General features: G+C 37.6%; 5 protein-coding genes across 11 annotated transcripts; 4 read left to right on the top strand and 1 right to left on the bottom strand.

Moving 5' to 3' along the window:
* The first annotated feature begins 1149 nt into the window (after positions 1–1149).
* LOC111809281 (elongation factor 1-alpha) lies at positions 1150–3608 on the top strand. Of its 2 annotated transcripts, none has more exons than XM_023695724.2 (3): positions 1150–1209; positions 1664–2147; positions 2333–3608. In XM_023695724.2, the coding sequence occupies exons 2-3, from the start codon at positions 1686–1688 to the stop codon at positions 3218–3220; spliced, it is 1350 nt and encodes a 449-aa protein (XP_023551492.2). In that variant the 5' UTR covers positions 1150–1209; positions 1664–1685; the 3' UTR covers positions 3221–3608. The 2 variants fall into 2 exon arrangements, with proteins under 2 accessions (XP_023551492.2, XP_023551493.2); XM_023695725.2 differs by having other exon boundaries at positions 1661–2147.
* Positions 3609–4222: 614 nt separating this feature from the next.
* LOC111808438 (protein MAIN-LIKE 2) lies at positions 4223–8542 on the bottom strand. 4 transcript variants are annotated; one of them, XM_023694406.2, is made up of 6 exons: positions 8257–8541; positions 6431–6482; positions 6253–6331; positions 5509–6141; positions 5192–5356; positions 4223–5103 (listed from the first exon to the last, which is right to left on the bottom strand). In XM_023694406.2, the coding sequence occupies exons 4-6, from the start codon at positions 6028–6030 to the stop codon at positions 4537–4539; spliced, it is 1254 nt and encodes a 417-aa protein (XP_023550174.2). In that variant the 5' UTR covers positions 6031–6141; positions 6253–6331; positions 6431–6482; positions 8257–8541; the 3' UTR covers positions 4223–4536. The 4 variants fall into 4 exon arrangements, with proteins under 4 accessions (XP_023550174.2, XP_086973036.1, XP_023550172.2 ...); XM_087116910.1 differs by having other exon boundaries at positions 6253–6482; positions 8257–8542; XM_023694404.2 differs by lacking the exon at positions 6431–6482.
* A 238-nt stretch (positions 8543–8780) lies between these two features.
* LOC111808439 (transcription factor GTE6) lies at positions 8781–13826 on the top strand. Of its 2 annotated transcripts, XM_087116912.1 has the most exons (10): positions 8781–8865; positions 8990–9085; positions 9956–10075; positions 10733–10948; positions 11065–11142; positions 11777–12001; positions 12144–12242; positions 13043–13101; positions 13227–13377; positions 13449–13826. In XM_087116912.1, the coding sequence occupies exons 3-10, from the start codon at positions 9971–9973 to the stop codon at positions 13632–13634; spliced, it is 1119 nt and encodes a 372-aa protein (XP_086973038.1). In that variant the 5' UTR covers positions 8781–8865; positions 8990–9085; positions 9956–9970; the 3' UTR covers positions 13635–13826. The 2 variants fall into 2 exon arrangements, with proteins under 2 accessions (XP_086973038.1, XP_086973037.1); XM_087116911.1 differs by having other exon boundaries at positions 8810–9085.
* A 1018-nt stretch (positions 13827–14844) lies between these two features.
* On the top strand, positions 14845–17516 carry LOC111809406 (uncharacterized). The gene is made up of 4 exons (XM_023695857.2): positions 14845–15007; positions 15701–15856; positions 16290–16580; positions 16744–17516. Exons 2-4 carry the CDS (start codon positions 15722–15724, stop codon positions 17368–17370), a joined length of 1053 nt encoding a protein of 350 aa, XP_023551625.1. The 5' UTR covers positions 14845–15007; positions 15701–15721; the 3' UTR covers positions 17371–17516.
* A 738-nt stretch (positions 17517–18254) lies between these two features.
* On the top strand, positions 18255–23735 carry LOC111809186 (Pseudouridine synthase family protein). 2 transcript variants are annotated; one of them, XR_002817179.2, is made up of 15 exons: positions 18255–18518; positions 18614–18671; positions 18780–18807; positions 18947–18993; positions 19089–19179; positions 19277–19439; positions 20091–20178; positions 21033–21117; positions 21493–21568; positions 21816–21883; positions 22503–22572; positions 22730–22808; positions 23165–23258; positions 23439–23606; positions 23703–23735. XR_002817179.2 is itself a non-coding variant. In XM_023695571.2 (14 exons), exons 1-14 carry the CDS (start codon positions 18425–18427, stop codon positions 23517–23519), a joined length of 1122 nt encoding a protein of 373 aa, XP_023551339.2. In that variant the 5' UTR covers positions 18255–18424; the 3' UTR covers positions 23520–23654. The 2 variants fall into 2 exon arrangements, 1 of the variants encoding a protein (XP_023551339.2); XM_023695571.2 differs by lacking the exon at positions 23703–23735 and having other exon boundaries at positions 23439–23654.
* The last annotated feature ends 114 nt before the right edge of the window (positions 23736–23849 follow it).

Below are 23849 nucleotides of genomic sequence, written 5' to 3'. Positions count from 1 at the left end.
GGCTGAGGCTCGACTCCTTTGGAGTCTTAGTCATTTTTAACTGCCTTCATACCTTCGAGGAGTCACTTCGTACCTTCGAGGAGATTTGACTCCTTTTCCTTTTTTAGTATTAGAATAACTGTCTTCGTATCTTTGAGGAAATTGAGCCTCGACTCCTTTGGAGTCTTTAGTCATTTTTTACCGCCCTTCGTACCTTCAAGGAGGTACCTTCAAGGAGGCTTGAGGCTTGACTCTTTTTTCTTTTTTGAGTACTTTGTTCGACATTTGAGGATTTACCAATCTATTGTTTCTTTTTTGAGTACTTTTGTTCGACATTTGAGGATTTACCAATCTATTGTCATAACTAAGTTTAGGGCATAATTCTGATATCATGTTAGACGAACACAACTCTTCACAATGGTATGATATTATTTACGTTGAGCATAAACTCTCATGGCTTTGCTTTCAGCTTTCCAGGCCTGGACTTACCAAAAAGCTTTGTAACAAGGTGGAGAGTATTCTTTGTTTATAAACCACGATTATTTTTTAAATTAGGGGAGGTGGGACTTTAAGTTGTGAAACAATAATTTTCATGTGAAACAATGATTTTTTCACATTAAAAATTAAATTAATAGATTTAATTCATTAAAGTAAAAAAATTTTATTAAATAAATAATCAATGGTTCATTTAAAATTATAAATAAAGTAAATATATATATATATAATTAATAAATAACAAAATTTTCAAAAATATGTAATACTAAATAATGCACTATATAACTTCTATTAATTAAAAAATAAATAATTTACAAAATAAATGAAAAATACAGTTATATTAAATAATATAATCAATGGTTCATTTAAAATTATAAACAAAGTAAAAAAAAAAAATATATATATACATATATATAATTAATTAATTAATAAATAACAAAATTTTCAAAAATTTGTAATACTATAAATAATGCATGAGGCCATATAACTTCTATTAATTAAAAAATAAATAATTTACAAAATAAATGAAAAATACATAATAAACAAGGTGTAACTTGTTAGTTATAATTAATTTATTTTTGTTGAAGGATTGTGTTATAAATTTTAAAATTATAAGGGTATTCTCGTCAACTTATTTTTTAGACCTTCTATATAATAATTCTCAAACCCTATTAGTCTATTTTTTTTTTCATTTACAGTCTCTGGCGCAAGGGTTTAACCAAAGGCTATCTTCAGGTTCAGATTTATACCACGATGTTTTCTCGATTTCTTTATCAATCGATCTGTAATCCATATCTACTTTGATTTTGATATTGCTTTCTCACATCGTTGTTGATTTTGATATTGCTTTCTCAGATTTATACTTCGTTTGATTTGAGTTTTAGGTTTTTGTTTTCCGATCTTTCCAAATGTGTTATCGCTCTTCCTAGATCTGCATTTAATCTCTTCTGACTGATTGGATTGCGATCTTCGTGTTCTTAATTTATTCTCTGATCCGTCTTGTTTCGTGAATAACTATTTGTAATTAACAAGTCGTCGAAATGTTTCGTGAATAACTTTAGATTTACGAAGACATGTGAAATTCAGAATTTTTTTTCATATTTGTTAGTGATGAATTTTTGCCTGCCTGCTCTTCCTTTATGTTATTTTCCTACGCTCATTTTGTATCCAAATTTTTATTGTTTAGCAGTTCTTTTTCCTAAGATTCAGCCATGGGTAAGGAGAAGGTACACATTAACATTGTGGTCATTGGTCACGTCGACTCTGGAAAGTCGACCACCACTGGCCATTTGATCTACAAGCTTGGAGGCATTGACAAGCGTGTTATTGAGAGGTTTGAGAAGGAAGCTGCTGAGATGAACAAGAGATCCTTCAAGTATGCCTGGGTGTTGGACAAGCTTAAGGCTGAACGTGAGCGTGGTATCACAATCGACATTGCCCTGTGGAAATTCGAGACCACCAAATACTACTGCACTGTTATTGATGCTCCAGGCCATCGTGACTTCATCAAGAACATGATTACTGGTACTTCCCAAGCTGACTGTGCTGTTCTTATCATTGACTCTACTACCGGAGGCTTTGAAGCTGGTATTTCAAAGGATGGGCAGACCCGTGAACACGCCCTTCTTGCCTTTACCCTTGGTGTCAAGCAAATGATTTGCTGCTGCAACAAGGTAATGTTGCTCGTCTTATACTCTTCTTCTGAGCTTATTGTTTTTGTGAGATTCCACCTCGATTGGAGAGGAGAATGAAACACTATAAGGGTGTGGAAATCTCTCTCTAGCATAACACGAAATTTTGTGTTCTTCCCGTCTGTTATGAGTAACTTGTCTGACTCACTTGGTTCTTTTTGTGATAGATGGATTCCACCACCCCCAAGTACTCTAAAGCTAGATACGACGAAATTGTGAAGGAAGTTTCTTCCTACCTCAAGAAGGTTGGCTACAACCCAGACAAAATCCCCTTCGTCCCAATCTCTGGATTTGAGGGTGACAACATGATTGAAAGATCCACCAACCTCGACTGGTACAAGGGCCCAACCCTTCTCGAGGCCCTCGACTTGATCCAAGAGCCTAAGAGACCATCTGACAAGCCCCTTCGCCTTCCACTTCAGGATGTTTACAAGATCGGAGGTATTGGAACTGTGCCAGTGGGTCGTGTTGAGACGGGTGTTCTTAAACCTGGTATGGTCGTGACCTTCGCCCCCTCTGGACTGACAACTGAAGTAAAGTCTGTTGAGATGCACCATGAAGCTCTCCAAGAAGCTCTCCCTGGTGACAATGTGGGGTTCAATGTTAAGAACGTTGCTGTGAAGGATCTCAAACGTGGCTACGTTGCTTCAAATTCCAAGGACGATCCTGCTAAGGAAGCTGCCAATTTCACCTCTCAAGTTATCATCATGAACCACCCAGGTCAAATTGGAAATGGTTATGCCCCAGTTCTTGATTGCCATACCTCTCATATTGCCGTTAAGTTCTCTGAGATTTTGACCAAGATTGACAGGCGGTCTGGTAAAGAGCTTGAGAAAGAGCCCAAGTTCTTGAAGAACGGCGATGCTGGATTTGTTAAGATGATACCCACCAAGCCCATGGTGGTGGAAACATTCGCCACATATCCACCACTTGGACGGTTTGCGGTGAGGGACATGCGGCAGACTGTGGCTGTTGGTGTCATCAAGGCCGTTGAGAAGAAGGATCCAAGCGGTGCCAAGGTGACCAAGTCTGCGGCCAAGAAATCAGGGAAGTGAATGGTGGGAGTAGGCGTTGGACTTGGCGGTAGTGAAGGCCTTCGCCTTCATGATGACTGGATTCTTAATAATAATAATAACAGTAACATATCTTCTTCTACCTCTTGGGGTCTGTTCTGTCTGTGTCTCGTTGGACACGTCTTCAAGGTTCCTCCCTCGTCGCTGAGCAGCTTCTCGCAGAATTGGGTGCTTGACCGGCGGTGGCAAGGTCTCCTTTTCTAGCTTTTTATCTTATTTTTTTCTGTCTTGCTAAACTGCTTTTATTTCAGTTTTGTTTTAATTTAATTTAATCCATAATATGGATGGTTTATGTTTTTTTAGTATTTTAATTATTTGAATCTCTTGGTTCAGTTCATTAGATTTGAAATGCAAGGAAAAAATTTATCTAGTTCCGAGATAAATCTTATCTTTTTTTTATTGCATGGTGACTTAGTAAATATTGATTTGTAAATAAGAAATAATATTTTTCATTGATTGTTTTGAATTGAGATTTATTAAATTTTAATCTAAAGACTGTTAAAAACTAGTAATAATAAAATTTAAATTTTTAAAAATTATATTAAGGCATATATACTTAGTGAAATACATTTATTTATTACAATTTTTTTTTACCATTTTTAACCATAACTATATTAGCAAAAAAGGAAAATAGGTAATGAAATAGATGGCATAGATGGAAAAGGTCCATGGTTATAGAAATAATGAAACAGATAGTATAGATGAAGGAGAAAGCTTTCTCGTCCATGGCTACAAATATAATGAAATAGGTAACATAGATGGAGAAGGAGAAAACTTTTCCGTCCATGGTTACAAAAATAATAAGATGGAGAAGGAGAAAGCTTCCCCGTGCATAGTTACAGAAATAATGAAATAGGTAGCATAGATGAAGAAGGAGAAAGCTTCCCCGTGCATAGTTACAGAAATAATGAAATAGGCAGCATAGATGGCTCGCCCGTGACAATATCTAATGATAACGACGGGCAACCAACAAAAACAGAAAAATATAACAATGGTTTTTATTCAAACGGAAAGTGAGCCAATGAGTAGCTTTGAATCATACAGTGTTGCTTGGAATATTCACTCTGTGCCATATTATAACGAAGGAAAAATTACACACATTGCTGCTGAGAATTCCTGAAACTCTGCATCAAACAAACATGTATGAAGTCCAGTGAATCCCAGCTCCCAAGATCTTGCAGCCACCATATACCGATTTTATCAACATCAAAGAGAACCCAACAAGTGTGAAATTTGAAATTCCCCAAACACTGCCATTTACTGGATCTACAATACTTGAAAGAACAACAGAACTTTGGCTAACCTTCCCTCCTGCGTTTCCCGGTTCGTTTTGTACTATCCCCTTCGCTAGGCGAATCGGCATACTTCTCGGTCCAACATTTATGCACCATAGTTTTCACATTACTAAACAACTTACGATCCTCACGATCCATCCCATTCGTGGAGATCGAGTTTACTATCTTCACTACCTCATGCATAGCCTTGATTGTTTGCCTAAATCTAGACTCCCACGACTCGGCCCGTCCAACAAACTTGCGGGTAATCTTTTCATACCATTGCAAATACTCACTTTCATCTACACTAGCAACACCATTTTCGATAAGTTCATAACGGTCCGACCATTCTTTAAGCTCTGATGGCAGTTCCTCCTTGCTATCCATTAAACAAATTTTCCGCTTCCAATCCTCAACGTCCTTCGGAATAGGCTGAGGCAGGCCAAACTGTCTCAGACATCGGTCGGGAAGATGTTTCTCCGCCTTATCAAAACAAATCAACATTGTTCGTGATGCAGACAAGACCAAACTATTCTTGATATCGTCGGGTACAACGGAAAAGTCCATATCCTTGTACGGAAGCCATTGTACCTGAATAGTACACGAAAAAGTCGAGAAAGTCATACAGCTTGCTATTTTCCAGAAGGGGGAATACTAAAATCATTACAGAGAAACTTACATCAGAGGGTTGAAGAGAATCCAAGGCTTTGCGGTATGTGGGCAAATTTATTCCCATTCTTGAGCCACTTCTATTTTCCGTCCATTTAAGAAGAAACGGAAAACAATTCTCTGGCTCCTTTTTCAATTTGGGTCGCCCAATGTTCAAGTGATAATAACTCCAACACTGTTATGCAGGTGAGGAAAAAGTCCAGAGAGGGAGTCAGCATTTTAATGAGAACACAACATTTGCAGAGATGCAATACAATCGTAGTTGCATCGACTCTAAGCGACAGACATTCTCCGACACTAAAAGAAAAGAGCAACGAGCTTACATGCCTGCAGAAGCGTTAGAGAACCACTAATAGTGCGCTGTGATTTAAGAGAAGCATTGCCTAATGCTCTATACAAGAAAGCCAAAGCAGCAGCACCCCAAGCATACTTTCCAGCTTCATCAAAATCCTTGAATAATGAAAGGTACATGACACTAACTTTGTTCCCACTTGTTGAGGCAAATATCGTACTCCCTAACAAGTATAGGAGGTATGCACGAGTAGAATACTCTATTTGTTCGATACTCGCATCTTCGGGACATTCAGAGAAAACCTCCTTCAACCAAGTAAGCTTCACAGCACCCTTGAAATCTATGGGTTCTTTCCCAAGTAAATTTTCACAAAGTGACTTGGGATCGACATCCACATCTGTAACAGGTTTTCCGTCGATTGATAGCCCAAGTAGAAGCGCAACATCTTCGAGTGTTATGGTCATTTCTCCGACCGAAAAATGGAACGTGTTTGTTTCCTTTCTCCATCTCTCCACCAGTGCCGAGATGAGCGCACAGTCGAGGGTTACTGCTGGCATCAATCTCAAGTACCCAAATCCAGCCTTTTCAACTAGCTCGATTTGTTTTCCTGTAAGCTTCCATCTCTCGAGAATGGAAGTATGCTCTAAACATCTAAGCACACCCCTTTCCTGCCATTTTTTTTAAATATACAACAGTAAGAATATATCTCAACCTCTGTAAATTTACTAAATGGAAACAATAGCACTGTTCAAAGCTCCAACAAGACTACAATCCATTACCTTTCCGTCCCAAATGTCTGACGATATGTGATTATCTTGCTCTTTGAGTATTAAGGGATCATCTGGTCCAGGAGTTGCACTGGAGTCCATTCTCTTACTTAAAGATTGTAAAAAAGAAAAAAAAACCTCGACGAAACAGGGTATACGCCTAACTTAAGCGTCAGCTATAAATGAACACCTCACATAGTCATTGGCCAATGCAAAACAAGATCATTCCACAGATTGATTGCCTGAATTTGAAAGAAAATAACTTCATTGAAGAAAGATCCTTAAGATTGAATTTCAACTTCTCCAACCAGCTGGAGCATTAAGGTTTAAGTTAAACACAACAACAAGATGACCCGAAAGAACAAACAGTGAATGTGGTACGAGCATAAAACCTAGATCTCAACCAAATTTTCCAATGCCTATTGGGATGGGGAGGAGGAAGACTTGTCCCACATTATGAAATTTGAGGTTCAAGATGTTTTCTTTCTCCCAGTAATTAAATACACGAGACGAGACTATGGAGTAAACTCATTTAGAACACAATTTTGGCTGGTCAAAAAGCAAATAACAGCTGAAATTTGAACCTTGACAAACCAAATAAGCGGGAAATTCATTTTCTTGACAACAGAAATCAGAAAATTAAGTTTCCTTGTGATCTCCATTAAGCGTTAGCTTAGGCCATACAAACAAGAAAAATAAAATCATTCTTGGTTTAATACAAAAATGGAGGTCTCAATACTCGAGCTCAAGTCAATATGAAATTTAAAATCTTGCCGGAGAAAGAAACCAACTGGGCTCACTAATTTCAGAATAACATTGGGGAATGAAACAGAAACCATAAAATTACAGCAAGAAAGAAAAAATAGGGAAGAAGGAAGAGCCAATGTAAGAATTACAGAGAAGTTGGGGAGTGATGGAGTTGGAGTACTAGAGAGGGCTTTCTTATGCTGCAACTGTCTTAATTTTTGTTCTCTACTTCAACTTTGGTTCTTTGATGCAATGCTAGTGTACTCTCAGATCTCTTAGTCGAAGATATATGTCTAAATTGACTTCTTGCTCAAAATTTACTAAATGTTCTACACAATTTTCAACAGTATATAGAAAAATTGATAGATGGGATAAATTTTGGCTCGTCTTTTTTTTTCTATATACGTTTAGTAAAACAACGCCGCTTCACCAATTGCTCTCAAATGACCATAGCTGAAACAAAGAACAACAATTTGGGCAATTGCAGGAGCAAATGGCCTTCTTCGTTTTCTCAATCCCATCACTATCCAGCTTTCCATAAGTGATCGAATCTTCCTTCTTTTTTTCTTGCTGCAATTTTATGGTTTCTACCTCATTCCCCAATGTTATTTTGGAATTTTTGAGCCTAATTGGTTTCTTTCTCCAACGAGATGTTTAATGATGGATTGAATTGCATTCAGAGTATATTTAGATCTTCATTCTTTTATTCAACTTACAAAAATAATTCTTTTTTCAATTGTTTCATCAGCTCACCGTTTACTTTTCACCATGTTTGTACTTACTGATCATACTTGGGGAAGGAAACAGGTGGATCCAACGGGCAATTGTGAACTTAATCTTAGTGTTCTTTTTTTTTTTTTCAACTTAATGGGGATAGTACACAGGTTGAGTTGTAGGGATTTTTTGGACCCGGAGATAACCCAATAGGGATAGTATCCCAAACCAAACCTTCTATTTTCAGGTTGGGTTGGGCAGGTTGTCGGTTGTTCAGTAGTTGAAATAGTTTAATTTTCAACCATTTCTTTGACTGACCATCATATTATTCAATATTTAAAAACTAAATCAAATGAACACAGATAGTGTTGCAGGTGAACAACTACGTGTCACGGAGCATTGCAAATGAGTAAAATTAAGTAGGGCCATTCAAAACACTGTTAGCAATTGGTCGATTGATTTAGGCAAGTAAGTAAAATTAAAAAGGAAATTCAGTTTCAAAACAGATTACTAGAGAAATTTCTAGTGTGCTCGAACGTTGGAATAAATAAATACCTGGAGAATGGAATTACGAAGCAGAGGGAACACAATTGCCGGAGGGGGCTGCAGTGGTAGTCGCTGGAGGGAAATCGGGGTTTTTTTCTTCCGGTTGACTGATTAAATCACAGTAAAAGAACTCGAAATGTAACCGGCGGCGAGCGGAGGCGCGATTAAACGAAGAGCGGCGAACCACTGAGGGGAACTTCGACGGACGGTTGTGTACACTCGACACGATGAACAACGAAATGAAAGGAGAATGCTCGACCTCGACGAACAGCTGAACGCAGCTGAAATGTGTGGGTGGGAAAGGACAAAACCCTAAAAAGTATATATATTCAAACCCGGTTCGGTTCCGGTTGAACCGAACCTTCATTCCCTTGAACCCGCAAACCAAGCTGAACCGGTCAGTATTGACATTTTTCCAATATTTGAAACTAGAATATTATTTTTCCAATATTTAATTTTGAAAAAATATGGGGAGTAATTTTTGTAATTTAGCGAAAGTTTACTCATCCGATAAAAAAGGACCAAATTGCCCCTTCCGATCCAGCGTCCGGTTATTGAGAGTTAACGGACGGTTCAAACACCGAGCACGGCGGCGTCATCATCTTCCTCCTTCCGTGGGTCTCTCTCAAACCTTTACCCCTTCCTCTGTTTTGGAGCTTAAAAAACGTCGTCATTCCATGCTTTATTGAATACTCATGACATGACTTCCAAATCTCTTTGTTCTTACCAACGGAGCTCTCAGGATCATTGGATACCGGGAAAGCTGGGATCAAAACATGTGGATCGTGATGCGTTTTAGACTATCTTGGTTTGTCGATGAAAAGACGTCCATCGGAAGGTTTTGTTCTTGTTCTGGTTAATTAGCTTCATATTTTTAGCCATTGAAGAACGCTTAGTGGTGCTACGGGATTGCGATTTGGAAATCCAGTTTGTTCTTTGATTTATAATCATCTGCATCATCCCGTTTCATAGATTGAATGCTTTTCCTGCTTGATTTCATATTTATAGTTTGTGATGCTTCGTATTCATCTGCCTCATTCATTCATTGCCTGTATGAGATTTAAAAAAGTGGATCTAGGGCTCTTTGTGCAGCGAGGGCTCCTTGTGATATCTGTATAAAAACCTATATTGATGAATAATCTAGTTTAAAAGTCTTAATTTGTTGATCTTATTACTCATAACATCACAAATTTTCATTCTTCTAGTAGACGCGTTTTCAAATCGTGAGGTTGACTGTGATATCTAACGGGTCATAGCGGACAATATATGCTAGTGGTAGGCTTGGGCTGTTATAAATGGCATCAAAGCCATATACCGGACGGTGTGCCAGTGAAGACGCTGGGCCTCCCTCAAGAAGGGTGGATTATGAGATCCCACATCGGTTGGAGAGGGGAACGAAGCATTCCTTATAAAGGTGTGGAAACCTCTTCTCAGTAGATGCATTTTGAAATCGTGAAGCTAACGGCAATACGTAATGAGCCAAAATAGACAATATTTGCTAGCGGTGGGTTTAGGCTGTTACACTTAATGTTTCACAAAAGAAGTTTGCCTCACTTTCTTTTTATTTTTTGGGTTTGAATCTTAAAGAAATACTATGTTTCAAGGCATTTCACACCTTAAAGAACATCGTTCATCTTCTTTTTGATTCTTTGGCACTTTCCAAAGTAGCATTTGTGCTGCATAGTTTTCACCAAATGTTGCTGTACAGAATCAGGTAGATCCCATGGATGCAGCAGATGCCAAAAACTTTGTTGTAGGAGACACTTTTCGTGAAGAAGTGGATGGCGTTAGGCATCAAGTCGATGAGATATATCTGAAGGTCGATAGGGTAAAACACCGATATATTGTAACCTCATTGTTTTGCAGTTATTTTTCCTTTTTATAGGTCTGTTTCACATTTGTTATTTGGGGCATATCGTTGTCTCGACAGACCTAGTACTCTCGGGCTCGGTGAAGGGTGACTGTGAATATACATAAATAGATGAAATTCGGGGAAAATAGTTTCGCTAGGTTTTACTTGATTGGAGCTCCTCTCTCTATAGTGCTCCCTTTTGTGGGCTTCGGTTTTGGTTTGCTAATGAAAGTTGGTGTGTTAGATCCCACATCGGTTGGAGAGGGGAACGAAGCATTCTTTATAAGGGTGTAGAAACCTCTACCTAGTAGACGTGTTTTAAAAACCTTGAGCGAAAGTCCGAAAGGAAAAACTCAAAAAGGACACATTTACTAGCAGTAGGCTTAAGCTGTTACAGTATGACTGACACATGACAGGTGAAGGGAAAGGAACAATTAAGTTGAGGAAAGACTACTGTTCATCATGTCATTAAAATTTACCCCACATATGAGCAGATATCGTCGTCTCATAGACTCATTTATCAAACTTTGAACAACGAAACGACCAAAAACAAAAACTATTTTTCTCATCAAATTGTTTGTTCAAATCTGAGCTTTTTTTTTTTTTTTTTTTTTTCTTCTTCTATCCTTGCAGCTCGAGCAAAGCGCGAGTGAGATAGAACAGTTCTATTTGGCATCGAAAAAAAAGCAGCCAAATGGTAGTAAAGGTAGCTCTATTGTAAAGGATAAAGATAAGGAAAGACATGTTCCAAGTGTTAAGAAGCAGCAGCAAGATGCAGCTCGCAGAGAAGCTGTAGCTGCAAAGAGAATGCAAGAACTCATGCGGCAGTTTGGGACAATATTGCGTCAGGTTACCAACTCACTGGTGTTTTCTTCAATTCTGTTGCTAATTTTTCGTGTGCTTTCCTATTTGCATGCTATCTCATCGTCAGGTGCCTTTCTTTATATTTCTGCATTGACTTTCAGATATCACAGCATAAGTGGGCCTGGCCGTTTATGAAGCCAGTGGACGTCGAAGCTCTCGGATTACACGACTATTATGAGGTGTGGTCTATATCCATATCCAAATATGAATATTGAATGTTGTATATATTAATTTTGAGCTGTCTTATGCCTTGAAATCCTGGGGAACTAGAATATACAACGTTTGCATATGATCAAGCTGGAGTTGAACCCCCCTTTGGAGATGGGGTTGAACTTGCTTAGCCAGTCGGAAAGCTAGTTGAAGCTTTGGACGGAGTGGGACCTGCTTCTTAGGGCAGGAGGGAAGACCGACTTTCTTCTTGGGCACCACCAACACACACAACATTCTTGATATTATTGACACTATTGTAGATCTTTCTTCCAAGTCAGTCGGGCCTACTCGTTGAGTCTAAGCACTATTATAGACATTTCTTAAAATGAAGGTCTTGAGAGTAATCGTCTAGAGGAGGCTCATCTTTCATGCTTGCATCACTTTTTTTGTTTGTGTTTCTCCAACGGTTTGTCTAGATTGCTAGTTTCACGCACATGTCTCACCGGTGCGAGTGTGAATATTCAATATGCATACACTTACCTAAAAACGCTTAAAAGACACGAGTGTGATTAATAAGGTAGCGGCGTGGTAATATTTTAGCATCTCTTGTTAAGCACTCAGGTTTTGTAATCCTTCATGTAACACATGTACTGTATCTTCTAGGTGATTGACAAGCCAATGGACTTCAGTACAATTAAAAATCAAATGGAGGCTAAGGATAGCACTGGATATAAGAATGTGAGAGAGATATGTTCTGATGTGAGATTAGTCTTCAAGAATGCAATGAAATATAACGATGAGATGAGCGATGTTCACGTGATGGCCAAGACTTTGCTCGCTAAGTTTGAGGAGAAATGGCTTCAACTTCTGCCTAAAGTCACTGAAGAGGTAAATTGTTAGTTTTGAGAACAGTTCTTGAATGAATCAATACTCTTTAATTAATTCATGCTGCCTGGGAGTTCTAATATCATTTGGTTGAAAGAAATGTTTAAAATTTGGTTGAAGTTCTTAAAAATACCTCAGCTTCCAGGAAAAGAGACGAGAAGAAGAGGAAGCAGAAGCGCTGTTGAACGTGCAGCTTGCTCACGAGGCTGCTCGAGCAAAAATGGCTAGGGACATAAGTAACGAGGTTTGCTGTTCATCTTTTTCTAAGGATCTAGCTATCTTGAAAATGCTTGTCTGGAGATGGCCTACTTCCTTTTGATTTTTTTATTTTCTATACATATCATGAACATTGAATGCGGAAATACTTCATTTAAATTTTTTCATAAATCATAGACTTCACTTTAAAACATTGCCATCGACTTGCGTGTTTGAAAAGACATTTAAAACAACACAACGAAAGACTAAATAAAAATAAATAATCATTTAAATTAAAACATCATATTCTAGCCTAAATCTAAGAAAATAATTGCAACTACCTTATGCTCGTGCCATGGTCTCGAATTGCGATGTCGTCGTCAGCCGTACAGGGATGTCTTGCCTTTACCTAAAATAAAAGTAGCACGTGGCTTGAGTATTTTAAGAAATACTCAGTAAGTGACTCCACTATCGGGGTTAGATGCAAACACACACATCATGAGTGAGACCTATCATATCAGTCTATATTCCTTAGGCGGCTATCCTAAACGGGCTAATTGAATGTGTATTTATTGTTCTACACATGGTCCACCCGTGTGAGTATAGACCCACCAGTCGATTCGCACCCCTCCTGAGCCCTTTTCTTGTCAGTCAACTCTAATTAGTTAGAAAAAGAAAATGTCGCATTTACAAAGGGAACGTCGTTTCCCGCAACCATTTCTCGCCGGAATTCTTAGACTGCCTGCACTGTATTTTTTTTTTTTTTTTTTTTTTTTTTTTTTTTTTTTTTGTATACCTTATATCGAAACACATTAGACGATTTTAATCTAGGTAGTGAAATTTTTTCAGATTTATGAGGTCGATTCGAAACTCGAAGAGCTTCGAGAACTGGTCGTGCAGAACTGCAGGTTTATTCTAACTTTTGTTATTTCAAATTTCAGCGTTCGAAACTGGGGTTGATTTGCTTGTGACATTAGAAAACGACTTGCACTCCATATGTGGAGTGTACTAATACCATCATTGTGTGGTTCAGAAAAATATCAACTGAAGAAAAGAGAAAGCTTGGAGCAGCCCTCACCAAATTGTCTCCAGAAGATCTCAGCAAAGCGTTGGAGATCGTTGCTGAAAATAACCCAAGTTTTCAGGCTACAGCTGAGGAGGTGGATCTCGACATCGACGCACAGGTACCTCCCCCTGCGTCGCTTCGTACTCGTCTATGACATTGATTAATGGAGTTTATTGCTGTATCATATAGAGTGAATCTACCTTGTGGAGGTTAAAGTTCTTTGTTAAAGATGCCCTTGAAGTTCACGCTAAGAGCTCGGCGAGCACCGGCAACAACCCGAACCGTACAAACAGCAACAACATCAACGGTAACAACAAAAGAAAGAAAGAGATTTGTGATGCTATAGCCAAAGCATCCAAGAAAAAAACTAAGTAGCCACTCTTCTTGAGAATGATACCAAATTTTCACCTCTAAAGCTGAAGCATTGCTGCTTTTTTTGTTCTTATGTCTGTAGATACTTGGATCTTGGATCTTAGTCGCTTTTAGTTTGCTTGTTTCTGAAGTGATCAGTGTTAATAAGATTAGTAACAAGCTAACCCATAAAATGTCATGTTCTTTCTCCTGTAATTATCCTTTTACAGTTTGTCTCGTCTCGAAGGGGCAAACTCGTCGTTCGCTTGCAAAATCGAGCTTTTCCTACATGGGAATCCTTGGTGTAGTCATAGCCTTGCAGTGTAGTGTTTGTAATGCCTTATTGTTTTTGTTGTAAGTGGTATCAATAGAATCTTCCGTTTCTGTGGTTAAACAAAGAAGTTGCGAGTCTCGTAGAAGTAGTCATAGTAGAGATCTATGGTAGAACCCTGTCAGATTAGCAATGTACTACAGAGAAAATAAGTTATTTGAATAGTGCTAGACGGATAGATGAATATTTAACGGGGAACCTTCTGCAATCGAATGACGGTAATGATTCTTCCTCTACTGAAGTATATAACGACGTCTTGCTTTGGTGTTCTCGGTTTGGATTTATGGTTCTCTTCTTATTACAATGTGTGATTTCTCTTGTTTCTTCGTTTCATATTTTTTTTTTATCTTCGAATTTGTGTTTGTTCGTGTATGCATTTACGGCTCTTTTAGTTTAAAATTTTATTTATTTCCGAGTTTCATTCGATATCAAATTTAAATTTATTAAAAAAAAATTAAAAAAATTCATCTCAAACTCATTACACTAATGCCAATTTTTAAAAAATTGAAGTATATTATGAATTTATTATTATTATTATTATTATTTTGTAAGTTCCTATTAAATATAAAATTCAAGAAATAATAGGAAAGTAAAAAAATAATTAATAAATGAAAAAGGAAGGGGCTAAGGCGAAAATAATTAATAAATTAAAAATGAAGGGGCTAAGGTGTGAAAATAATTAATAATTAATAATTAATAATTAATAAATGAAAATCAGAGTAAAAGAACGGGAAGCGCGTGGCGCGTGGGCCCACAATCAGGCAACCCCCAAGTCCATTTTGGCAGGAAGAGAAAACCAAAGCGTTGACCAGGATTAGGTCGCCCGCCGTACGGCTCCTTCCAGAAATTTCACCGTTAAATTACAGTATTACCCTTCAACTATCGACAACTCCAACAAAGGCGTGTGTGTTGCACGGTGTCGTTTCATCTGGAAAAGAAAAATAAAATAAAATAAAATCAAACAACGAAGCATCTCCTTTTTTTACTCTAGTCTTTGCCTTCACCTACCCTCCTCTCCATAATTCCTTCTCCGAGCATCTCCGCTTCTCTTCTCTCAGATCTCCAGGTATGATTCTGCATTCTTTTTATTTGATTTGATTTGATTTGTTTTCTTTCTTTCAATTGCTTCTGCTGTTTCCGATCCGACTTTGCGCTGCGTTTATGCTTTCGTTATCTCGTTTTTTGTTGAAGTTTTAACGAGTTTTTGTGCGATCTGACTTGCTTGACGTACATGCGCTTTTACGAACTCAATACGTTCGGATTGTTCTGGATTGTGTGTTTTAGTTTTGTATTATGTGATCCGTTAGCTAAGGATTCAGTTCTGAGTTGATTATTTTGGAATTGTTTTACTAATAGCCTTAGTTCGATGATCATTTTCTCATCAGTTTGATCAAGTTGCGAAAGTTGACATAATTAGTAACTGGATTTTTTTTCTTCCTGTTTTGTAAATTTGACTTCGATTATGTTTGTCGTTTCTTTAATTACTTACAAATCCTTGTTTACAAGTACCTGCATGACTTCTCCTGATTGTTGGAGTGATTATAGTAATTTGGACCTCCAGATGATATAGGAAATTCTTTGGTTGAGTTTTTCTGGGTGAAACTTGGCTTTAAGCAGTCGTGTGGGTTTTGGGGCTTTTATGGCTGAGTTGAAAAGAAAAACCTTCCTGCTATGGATGTTGTTTCTTTGTGTACTCTTCTTTTATATATGTCAGATTCTACCACAAAAACCTTATGGGGACCATTCCATTTTTTTGTAGGTTAAGTTATTCAAGGTATAAATGGATAATTTCCCTGGAGGCTTTGCAGAGGACTCTACAACTTTTAATCAGGATATTCAAAGATGTCCATTCTTAAGGAATATTAATGAACCGACAGATTTCTCATTTTCCTCGTCCATGGCATTCCCAGTGCCTGTAAGTATCTTCTTTCTCTGAATTTATATTTGAATATACTTGTTTCATGATTTCATCAAAGATATCAAACGAAAATATAAATCTACCCGTTTGTTTTATAAATTACAGCATTGATCAATGTATCAACTATGGAAAACACATAGAAAATCGGATATGTATCAGTATTTCACTAACATTATATTTCAACGTAGTAGGAATGAAATACATGTCAAAGTTATCTGTACATCTTGATACCACATGGAAGAAAGTTCACTTTGTTGCTTTGTTACGTTCCTCTGTTAACTATCCTCTTATTGCGTTGTTTACTATTACCAATAAGCTCTAGAGTTCCAAGTGTTATAGTTAGTTCTTACCTTACAATCTTCAATATAGGCTGTTGTTACGTTTTTCTGATTTATAATTAATTTAATAGCTGCTTCTACTCCCCTTATAGGTACGTGGAGCTAAAGGGCCAATTTTTGAAGATGCTCCCAATTTTGACATGGCATATAGGCTTTTCCATGGTCGAGATGGAGTGGTTCCACTTTCTGGAAGATCTACGCATCCAGAGTGTGTAGAACTCAAACCAGCCCCATCACAGTTCAATCCTTTAGCTGCAAAGGCTGCCACTATTAGCCTCTCATCCTTCGGACCTGGAGGGCCCTTCAGCTTTGATTCATTTTCAGAGAAGTGGAAAAATCAGAAGAAGAAATTTGAGTCATCCAAGAAAGAGTCTTCTTCGCAGGTGATCCATTGTTAATCATCTATGATGGGTTATTACCATTGAGTACTTTTTCTGCTAGGTGAAGAATGATGAAATTCATATGCTAACAATCTTTATCTGAATTGGTGAAAATCTAGGATGAATGCAATCTGTCCTCATAAATTATCATTATGTTCATTTTCAGGGTAGAAATTCACAGCATGAAGCAGTGGGTAATGAGTGGCTACAAATGGGGAACTGCCCAATTGCAAAGTCATACCGTGCTGTTAGCAATGTCATACCGCTTGTTGCAAAAGCTCTTCAGCCCCCACCAGGCATGAAATTTAGATGCCCACCAGCAGTAGTTGCAGCAAGAGCAGCGTTAGCAAAGACTGCATTCGCAAAGAATCTCCGCCCCCAACCGTTACCAGCAAAAGTACTCGCAATCGGTCTACTCGGCATGGCAGCAAATGTACCATTAGGAATATGGAGAGAACACACAGAAAAATTCTCACCCTCTTGGTTTGCTGCCGTTCATGCAGCTGTTCCATTTATAGCTATGCTGAGGAAATCTATCTTAATGCCCAAGTCAGCCATGGCATTTACAATTGCAGCATCAGTTTTAGGACAGGTCATCGGCTCGAGGGCAGAGCGACTCCGAGTCAAGGCAGTGGCTTCAAAAAAACTAACCCTCCAAGATTCTCTAGCCGAATCCACCCTTTTGTCAGTGGTTACCATGAAGAATGGCCATTGTGGCGACATAGAGAGCTGGAGTCCAGCCACCAGTCTTCAAGTAGCAGGGCCACCTTCACCAACCAACGTGCCCTGCTGATCTCTTCTTCACCATTTATTGTGAGTTTTCTGCACTGTATCCTAATGAGTGTAATTCTTCAATTATATTATACCAGTTTGTTCATTTGTTTGGCATCATTTTGACTATTCAAAATATCAAATGATGAAATAAAACGTCTTTCTCTCTCTCTCTCTCTCTCTCTTTCTCTGTGAATCAAGCCTTGGTGGGAATGTTGTGTTCAATTTTGCTCTGCTAAAAGCCATGGAGGAGGGTTTTTCATGAACCCTTTCCAAATGGAGATTGCTGCTATTTGTAATCGCCAATCGACTTGCAACATAGTTTGATGCAGATTGAGACGGTAGCCAATGTCCAGGCCTTTGGTACGCCTGTAAAGACATCATCGTCTCAATCATAGCTGATAGCATGCACCTTTTGGCTTGCTTTGACATCTGTGTACTCCTGATATCGCCTTGTGGGCTCCCCATTCGACTCATCTTGAAACACGAACCAAGAAATCTGACATGTGTGCGAATTAACTGGCGGGTTACCCGTAAAGCTTAAGGAAGCTGACCCGATGGGATCCCTTTTGTAAGTTAAATTTGGGAAAATTATCAAAATAAAGCACATAAGTTTTAAATTATATGAAAAAAAGTATTGGTTGTTCAAATAATTTTTTTTTAATCATATATCCTCTCATTAATTTAATTCCAATAGGTGAATTTTATTAAAGTGGGCAAAATACTGTTTTAAATTTGTATTGAAATTCTTAAATTATAAATTTTGAATTGAAATTAAATTCAGAACATGGGAGTTAAATTAAGAATTTTTTAAAAACTATTTGATGTCAAATTGAAATTAAAATTAGATTTTTTTTTTTTTTTTTTTTTTTTTTGGGTATATAAATATAACCATTTTTACCGATTTGACCGAGTCGAGAGATTGTTGAAAGTTTTTTTTTTCCCTCTTACTCTCCTCTTCAAGACAACGCTACTTCCAGTTCCCGCCCTTGATTCTGTACTGAATTCCTGCATTTCAATTATCATTGTTGTGTAAATTCGTTTCTTGATTTTTACATTCAAGATCAATCGCTATAATGCTTGGAAGATCCTATCAAGTTATCGGAATTCCATGGCCCGATCTCAACGACGGATTATTCTACAACGATGTCGTTAAACCCTCCGACTCCGGTTCTCTTTCTTTCTGTTCAACTTCCGCTTTATGCAGAAGAAATTTCCATTTCGCGTTTCGTGATTTCTTCCTCTTTGCGTGATAATATGTCCAGGGATGTCTTTGATCGAGTTCTATTCTCGCAAATATAAGAGTTCGGCTCCACTGGAAGGGTAGGCCTACTCAAAGTCAGCCTAGATTATCGGATTATCTCGAGTTTGATATTTTTGAGGTTATTGCTAATTATTAATGAAACGTATTTTACATCGATTACTTTGCAGCTGGTTGCAGCGAATTCAGAACGAACAGGTACGGTGGTCTTTAATTTAGGTAATGAAAGCATTTGTGAGGTTGCATTGATGGACATTTTTTGGAACTTGTATGCGTGTGTAACATTGTATTTTTCTAATAAAAATATTTTGAAACAAAATCAATCTGGTAAGTGTAGATAACGATCGATGGTCAGGTTATCACAGATCCCGAAACAATTCTCAGGTTCTTCATCCTGGTTCCTTTACTCCAGATTTAATGGTATGTTCAAAAGTTTGTATCACAGCATTAGGTGTTTTCATATATTACAAAATCTGTAGGATTGGTTCTGAAGTAGTCTATCGTCGACTTCCGTGGAAAGAGCCGGATACCCCTTATTTACTCGAGGTTCTATATGAAGACGATGAAATGGTAAATGCATTCTAGCTGATTCATTCTTTTTTCTTGTAATCTGTGTTATTGTTTGCTTCCAGTTTCGATGAAGTTGAAACTACCAACTATTCTTCAGATTGCATTAAATAAACCGTCTGGCTTGCAAGTATTACCTGGCGGTGTCTTCCAGCAACGGACAGTTTTGACGCAGCTTCAATGGTGGTCAAGCAAGCAGAGTTCCTCCGTCTCAGAAGAGTTGCACCCTGTTCCTGTTCATCGCCTAGGAAGGGGGACTTCAGGTTAGATTACATAAACCCCGATGGCGAACGAGATTTCCATTTATATGCAGATGCTTTATTGCTATGTATTATCTTTGTTGGATATCTGATTACTTGTTTGCCTATAAGCCAATATCAAATGAAAATTGTTAAAATCTCAATATACCATTATATGCACAAGGCAGTGGCGATTTGTGATGAAATGAAACAATTATTGAGACTGCAGTGGAATGTTGAAGATTTGAAATTAGTCATGAGATTTAGGGTGCTTCTTTCAACTCTAGATGTCAGCAGTAGGAATTTATCTAGCACCCTAATTAGAGGATAGAAACATCATCAGTTCATTTACCAATGTTGTGAAGCCTTGAAGTTGTTTCTGTATTTCTTCCGTGGGAGTTCATATTGCCAAAATTAATGCCAACGAATGTCACTGCTTTTCTACTCCGTTTCATAAATATGCACCCAAACTCAATACACTAATCCTGCGATTTCCTTTTACAAGATACCATTTACCTTTGGCTCTGAACTATTGTCAACTTTTTGGTACAAGGATTATTTTTCTTCCTTTTCGTGATACTCTAATCAACTATGTAGGAAATGTATTTCAATTTTGTCTTTAAATGCTTCACTAGTCCCTCTGCTTAATTCTATTTACTCATCTTTGTACCTCAGGTATATTATTATGTGCAAAAACGAGGCTCGCTAGAACACAGTTTGCTGCATATTTTGCTGATGGAACATCCTGCGTTGGGAGAAACAGGTTAAGCAACGTACATTTCTTGTCTTGCTTCTGTATATTATATATATATTCAGAGAATGATTAGTTTGTTAGTAGTTTCTATAGGCTGATGAGTTTACGTCTCCTACCATTTCTAAGTGGCTTTCCTAGTTCATCATCTTGATGGTAAAATTTAATTTTTACCGTAGTGGAAATTTGTGGAAATTTTTTCTTTGTTGCTATGCCACTTCTACTTTATTTTACAGTATAATAGGAAGATTCTTCTGCTAATATGATTATAGCTCAACCGGATACCTTGACCAAGAGGTCAAAGGTTATAATCTCCTCATCTCCACAGTTCAACTCAAAAAAGGAAAAGAAAAAAACATGAAGATTCTTCTCGATCATATGTTAGATGCACGTGCACCGACCAGGGTGAAGAAGGTTCTGGATTTGGATACCTAAATAATGATTTGGGACCACTTGTTTTGCAAACCTAGAAAGATAGATAAATGTGAAATCTGTCTGGTAAACAAATAACTAAGCTCCCCCACCCGTGTGAGTTTCATTAATGTTAGTATCCTGTTCTCTCCTTTTTTTTTTTTTTTTTTGTAGTAAAGAAAAATAAAAATGAATAAACAATGATCCTAATTTTAGAACACAAGTTACTAGATTTTAGCTTTTCTCTAGCAAAATAGAAATCAATATGAGCCAAAATGATGCGAACATTCTAGAGCATCTGAACATATAATGTCTTCTTCTTTCTTACTGTTCTTGGCTAAAATCGGTTAAATCAAGTTTAGTTCTGAATTTAGATAGTTCATTTTTTAAGGACATTTTGTCTTATATCAGTGATTGATTCCAACCATATTATTAACTTTTGAGCCCCAACTCAGAAACAACACTATGGAGGAAGGTACAAAGAGGAAAATTTCAAAAATATACCGTGCACTTGTGGCTGGAATAATTCATGATGACGAGGTATATTATATATTATGATATTTCTTGGATAACTTCCCGTGGTTAAATCTTTTCATTTCATCCTTGAAATTTCTTTACTGTTCTAACAGTGCCATTTGCTGAGCTAGTAATAGTAATTCTACAATGTTAGATGATATTTGTTGGACGGTCTATTAGCAAGGGTCATTTGTTCTGAAATTTCATATAAGTCAGGATGAAAATCTCTGCACGTAGTTGAAAATTTTAAGCTCCAAGTTCGGGTGCAGAATAATTGGGGGTTTGGTCCAATAAGTGGTTGTTACATCACTGTGCACTGAAAGCTAGTTTTGTTTCCTGTCAAAAAGGTTTTCTTTCTCGTGAACTTCATATATATGATTAAGAGTGTTGTTTTTATAGGTTAGCATTGACCAGCCAATTGGAAGGATGCGATATCCAGGGGTTGCTCAGGGCCTGTATGTTGCTACTTCCTCAGGTTTTTGGTTGCATCTTATCTGCTTATTCAACAAATTCCATGTTTTCTTGAGAAGGCGGTATTGATACCTTAAAATATACAAGATAGGGAAAGCCCCTATCTCAAAGTTTCTGTAATGTGTGGAATTCTTGATAAATTTTAGTTGGCCATCACGATTATTCTATCCATTGTGTTCCTGACCGTTTCTTCAGTATTTACTCGTTTCAACACAATCATATTTGCTTTTTTGAATTAATAACTTGAGCAGGGAAACCAGCTTTCAGTAAAGTCAATGTTCTTGAAAGAGACGAACAAGGCAAACACACTTTGGTCCAGGTATCTCATCTTTGACTTTTATGTTTTCTTATGTACTTATATTTCTTTTCAAATGGGATCTTTTTAATATAAATGAATATCTTTGATTCTTTTTCTGATCATCAATTATCACTACCAGAACTCCTTTGTTAGGCTTCCCATTTGACTTATCATTCACTCCAACCCTCCCTCACTCGAACACAACCTAAAATGCACCTATATGACACATACTGTCAATTCTCCATCATGTATATATTTAAAGCATGGACCATATTTTTCTGACCATCACATATATATTGTTAGATGACAATCTAGAAAGACTAACGAACATAAGAGTGTGGGGAAGATGTGTGGGCATTGAAGGATAATTTTAGTGGCAATCATAGCAGGCACAACGAACAAACTTTTATACTTCGACATTCGCATGTTCTGCTTGTGATGGGATCTACTGCCAAGGTCTCAATGCTCGACTTTGTTTTCGTACATTAGTTAGCATTGATTGAGATGTCATTAATTATTTTTGGAAGCCATATAAAGAGAGTTTGCAGCTGGTCCAGTAGTGAAATTTTTCTGAAAAGGAGAATGAATCGTGTGATGCACCACAGTTCGAAGGCCTTAAATTACGTCATATATTTTACAGGTAGAAATTCAGTCTGGACGACCCCACCAAATCCGCATCCACCTTTCTTCAATAGGACATCCTTTAATAGGTAAGCCTGTTTATAAAAATTATGTAATTTTTCAGCTTTTAAATGCTTTGGGTGTTCTGGTTTTATAGACCAACTTTTACGTCCAACAACCGTCAGTTGACTTGCATCTTTGTGACTTCTCATAAGTTTTACTTTTTCGTTTCTGCTTTCCTGGTAGGTGATCCTCTCTATGTTGCTGGCGGGCAACCAAACTGCCTTCATTCTGAGTTGGTAGATCAGAGTTTTGCAGAAGACGGGTATGAAATTGCTGTTTCAATTAATAAAAATTTTCATTCTCCTTGTTCTGGCCCGCATAAAACCTGTAGCAAGGATCATTGTTTTTTTCTCTTTTGTCTAGGGTGAATTATGAAAAGCAGACAATATGTTTGGTATCATAAACTGATGGGAAGATGTTAAATTAATTACCGGATGAAAACTTTGAAAGGTCGACTTATTTTGGTGTGAAATGTTTGGAATGGCATGCATGGAATTTTCACGCATTACGCATTTGTTCTGTAGGATAGGTATTAGCAAGTATTCCCTGTTGAGAAGTTTAACGTCCCCATCCTTTTATTCCTACTTTTTCCAACAAAACTATGTATATTTTGTCCAGAGGTTACCGAAGGCCTGCGAAACCTGTGCCTGGAGATTGTGGCTACTACTTGCACGCACATCAGTTGGTCCTTCATCACCCAAAAACCAGTGAGGTAAGCTTTTGAAAAAGATGCAAAAGTTCTTGTGATGGCTGCATTTAATTTTCGTATAGAACAATGGCTATGGGTACTGAATTATGTCATTTTGTGCGCACCTAGTGCGTTCTTTTATTTGTCTTTTAACTTATTTCTCGTGTATAACTAGAACTAAGAGGGTCTCCTCTGTTGCTTAAGGTTGTCAAGATCGTTGCCCCGCTTCCCCCTATCCTCCGGACACATGGGGAGTCTGAAGATGCCGGAAATAGAGTGGGATAAATAAATCATTGCATGGTGGATGTCAAAAAGATTAGTTCAAGGCGAAAACTTTTCATGTGGGAATGAATGAAAACTCGATAAGAATAAGTACTTTCAAAAGATTTATTTAAAAGGTTTTAGAAATAATTTTAAAGATGTACCCATAGAGCCCTTATCAGAACTGCTAACCTGATTTGTCTCCAGGGATAATCAATGGCCTGTTCTGATCAAATTCAACTTGGGAGTAAAAAAAGGATGTCAACATTATTGGCGTTGTTGATGTCTCCCTTGGCTTGAACAGGGGCGATCCATAAAAGTGTTAACTCGCAGTGGGATTTATGTAAGAAACTG

The sequence above is a fragment of the Cucurbita pepo genome, chromosome 13 (genome assembly GCF_057944985.1).
Source record: "Cucurbita pepo subsp. pepo isolate OVF chromosome 13, ASM5794498v1, whole genome shotgun sequence".
NCBI classification, from domain to species: Eukaryota; Viridiplantae; Streptophyta; class Magnoliopsida; order Cucurbitales; family Cucurbitaceae; genus Cucurbita; species Cucurbita pepo.
The sequence above is the reverse complement of the archived record's forward strand: the minus strand, read 5'-3'. Positions and strand labels throughout refer to the sequence as shown.